Raw genomic sequence first — 3,945 nt, 5'->3', positions numbered from 1 at the left:
CTAAAGTAAACAACATAGCAGTTTCTCTGAAACTGCTATGTTTACAGCAGGCAGGGTTAACCCTAGGTGGACCTGGCACCCAGACCACTTCATTAAGCTGAAGTGGTCTGGGTGCCTATAGTGGTCCTTTAAGCCCCTATATATATACACAGAACACTTTACATGTATATACTGTATCTATCTCTCTAAATTTAAAACCTGCCTCAGTCATTCGAATGGAAACATGATACATACTATATGGAGAGCAGGTCAGCTCCCTCACCCTGAGCATTTTCTATTGAAATATAACAATAAAATTATAAAAAAAAAGAACGGTGAGTCCCCTGTGACCCTAATATTACCAGGTGGGGTTTAATGAGTGGTCCTCACTCCTACTTTCACCCCATGTAAAGGATAATTAAAATAGGTACCATGATTTTACAAAAGGGCCTTTTCTGGGCCTACATATTGGTTAACCCTTAGATCACACGATTACAAGGGGTCTGGAGATGTCTGGATAAAGTCAACTATGCTTTCAGTTCAGCTACTGTAGCTTTAAATGTTAAATTCTCTTTGAATTCACTTAAGTAAATAATCCCATAAGTATATGTTGGCATAATAATATTTTATTAGTTAGTGGGATTAATAGTCATCAAGACTTAGGGCCATTACTTAGAACCAGAAGAACTGGGCAACCTTGGGTTAGTTTGAACCATAGGAATTGTGAACCCTTGGGCTCTATTGTTAGGTATTAGGGAGAGAGATGTCTATTGGACGCCCTACTATATTTTTTTTGGCCAAAGAGATTGGGCACCTTCTGGACCTGAGAAATGGGGTTTGGGAATCCCAACCCTGATTATTATTAATATTACACTCCAGAACTCAAAAGTGGAGGAAAAGATAGGGACTCTTCTCTTTTTTTACAGCATTAGTGTATCTTTGTAAGAGGTTTGTACCGACAGTAGGATAATGTTACAGGGAATATGATCTCATAGACTGGCAAAAGTTGCATGTGTTGCTATGGAGTTTTTTTTCCCCATGGTAATTTTTTTCACCCTTAAGTTAAAGGAACACTATATGCACACAACAAGTTTAGTGCTTATGACAGCTCTTAAGCTTAGTAAATGCTGTGTCATCATCCACCGACATGCAAGAGGATGCCCTTTTCCTGAAGCTATTACTAGCTATGGCTGTGGGAACTGACAAAATGTAATAATAGCTCCACCTCTTCTGCCAGCCTCAAGCTTGGCCCCTTAGACACCTTGGCCGTAAGTTATCTTTACTATTTATGATATAATTTGATAACTTTGGATATTTCAGTGAAACTCCAGCACAGTCGGTGTGAGTATTTTATAAAGATTATATCTTTCTGAAATACTCTGAAATGATATTGTGATGACAATCCTTCAAGTACATTCTTTTTTAATAATTGCATATAATTTATCAGAGCTGATTTAAAATATAATATATACAGAGCAGCCTTATGTATCCAGTAAAATCAATATGCCGTTACACTTCTCTTGCAAATAAATTCAGTGGAACGTAATTTTTTTTTTCTGTTTATGTGTATTTGCAAACCGCGGAAGATCCTTTTCAAATATTGTTTATTAAGACATTTTTTAAAACTTGCAAACAAACAAATTAACCATACATATATTCAATGACCATACAACATACTATAAAACAATATTTCACAATAAACAGGTCTTATTAAATATTATTATTTGTATTTTGTTCCTTGTATAATGAGCCATGACTCTTATACTTTATACAATTGTGTTCATAAGTAGTAATTTAGTAGTAAACCCATTATACATGGAATATCTATTAATATCTATTAATAAAAATAAAAAGTTTATATTTATGAATTAAAAAAAAAAAACAATAAAACTTGGGAAGGTCCTATGCTAACAATATTTTAAATCCTTTAGATTGTAAGATCACAGGCTATCTAGCTAAGCACTACCTTTTGTATTTGTATATGTATATTGTATGTTCTCCCATAATTGTACAGCGCTGCAGAATACGTTGGCGCTTTATAAATACCAATAATAAATAAATATAGATTTATCCCTTAATTAGGTAGATTGATGTGAAAGTTTTACTGTCACAATTCCAAATGAATGTGTTTTTCCAACAGGGACGTCTTTACTTTCCCATAATATAACTGAGCATCTATGGAGTTAATTGTAATGCGGAGCAGGCAGGAGTAATTTTTTTATAGTTATAAAGCAAACTTTAAAATGTACCTCGGTGTCATCTCTCAACATTGGTGTATTTTGGGAGACAGAACGAAAAGCTGCATTGCTGTTCACATCAATACGCTTGCTTGAATATGTTGGGTCCACTCTTGGGGGTCCAGGTGAAGCAGGATGATCTGAGTCAAAACTCAAGCTGCTGTTGCTCATCTTTGGGGTGCAGTAATGGAAGCTCTAGGGAACTAGAAATGTGTAATCAGTCACCAGTCGCTATACTTGTATCAGTGTTCATCCAGATACACTCAGCACAAGGTTTCCAGGAGATTTTACTGCTTAGCAACAAGTAAACACAAGGCTGGGCTTTGGTGATGGTTAAAGGAGGGGGAGTGCTATTCCCCTTCTCTATGCACACTGGAAAACAATACGTGTGTACAAAGAAAGAACAATAGGAACACTTTTGGAACCTGTTTTGTTAGTTTCTTTTTTTTTATTATTATTATTATACTGAAAGTCAAGACTTTGTCAATTTTAAAATCACTTAAACTACATAAATATAAAAAAAAAAAAATCGAATTCCTGGAACTGGACTAAGTAAACTGAGCTGAACATTATTCTAAATATTAACCCTTTACTAAAAGAGTAGATAGATTATATCTAGCTACATGGCAAAAGGACTTCCCGAGTGAGTCTAATGATTGCATTGAACAAAAACAAATGTTTTATCAGTGCAAATTTAAAAGTAAAGATGGGCAGCAAGACAACAAATAGAAAGATGTTCACATACATAGGAGTGTAATAAAATAAAACACGTGGGTCGATTTACTAGCTCAACAAACCAGTTCATTCAGTTCACTTCTGTTTTCTCAGTCTGCCCCTTTGGAGGTGACCACAGGAAATCATAAATTTAAATAGGGCCTCTGGAAACTGTTCTCAGAAGTGGTCATGGTGATATGAGTCTGTACGTTACGTACATTGTTTTTGCTTGAAGCACTGCACATCCAGAGATACAGTATTTGCACTTGTGTGTAAGGAGCTAGTTACACCAGCGGCATACCTGACTTAGGCAACCCGGATCTCTGTTCTGAATTTTTTGCATAAAATACAACAGCCATAAGCGCACACATAGCGCGCTGGTGACAGACATACAGAGCTTCTTTTTTTTTTTTTTTACAGGCCATGCCTGCAAGAGTGTTCATCTCCATTCCTTCCCTCTTTCAGTTACTCTCTCCCCCTCCTTATACCTGTAATCCAGTGAATAATTATGACGTGGCACTTTTATATGGCAGCATTTATGTACATTTAATACATGTGCCCTTTATTACTAGGGCAACATCACTTTAAGTAAAAAAGGCACTGTGAAAAAACTTTGTGAATAAAACTTCTTTAGAATATTCCAAAGGTAAGCTGCACTTATATAAGTGAAAATAGCTCAAAAAAACACCTAGTATAAAAATGTATTAGAAAAAAGTGTGCTATACCTTTAAAATATATAAAGTACAGAACAATACACTGTATTGTTCTGTGTGTATATATATATATATATATATATATATATATATGTGTGTGTGTGTGTTGTGTTTATATATATATATATATATGTATATATTGCAAAGAATTTTAAAGGTATAGGGCACTTTATTCTAATACATAAACATAACTGGTTATACATGATAAGCTAGTGACTTTTTCATATATGAAACACACAAATACACACACTGGCACACAGGTATACTCACACACTAACATATACACACAGATCGTAATTTTT

General features: G+C 34.8%; 1 protein-coding gene across 1 annotated transcript in view; it reads right to left on the bottom strand.

The window, feature by feature from the left end:
• CCDC170 (coiled-coil domain containing 170) overlaps nucleotides 1–2,489 on the bottom strand; it is a 55,201-nt gene extending 52,712 nt beyond the window's left edge. The window contains exon 1 of the mRNA XM_063441337.1: nucleotides 2,229–2,489. Within this exon, the coding sequence (XP_063297407.1) occupies nucleotides 2,229–2,387 (159 nt within the window). The 5' untranslated portion in view covers nucleotides 2,388–2,489. The remainder of the gene's footprint in view (nucleotides 1–2,228) is intronic.
• Between the last annotated feature and the right edge of the window lie 1,456 nt (nucleotides 2,490–3,945).

Source organism: Pelobates fuscus, chromosome 2 (genome assembly GCF_036172605.1).
Source record: "Pelobates fuscus isolate aPelFus1 chromosome 2, aPelFus1.pri, whole genome shotgun sequence".
NCBI classification, from domain to species: Eukaryota; Metazoa; Chordata; class Amphibia; order Anura; family Pelobatidae; genus Pelobates; species Pelobates fuscus.
Note: the sequence above shows the minus strand (reverse complement) of the source record. Positions and strands in the feature narration are given on the sequence as shown.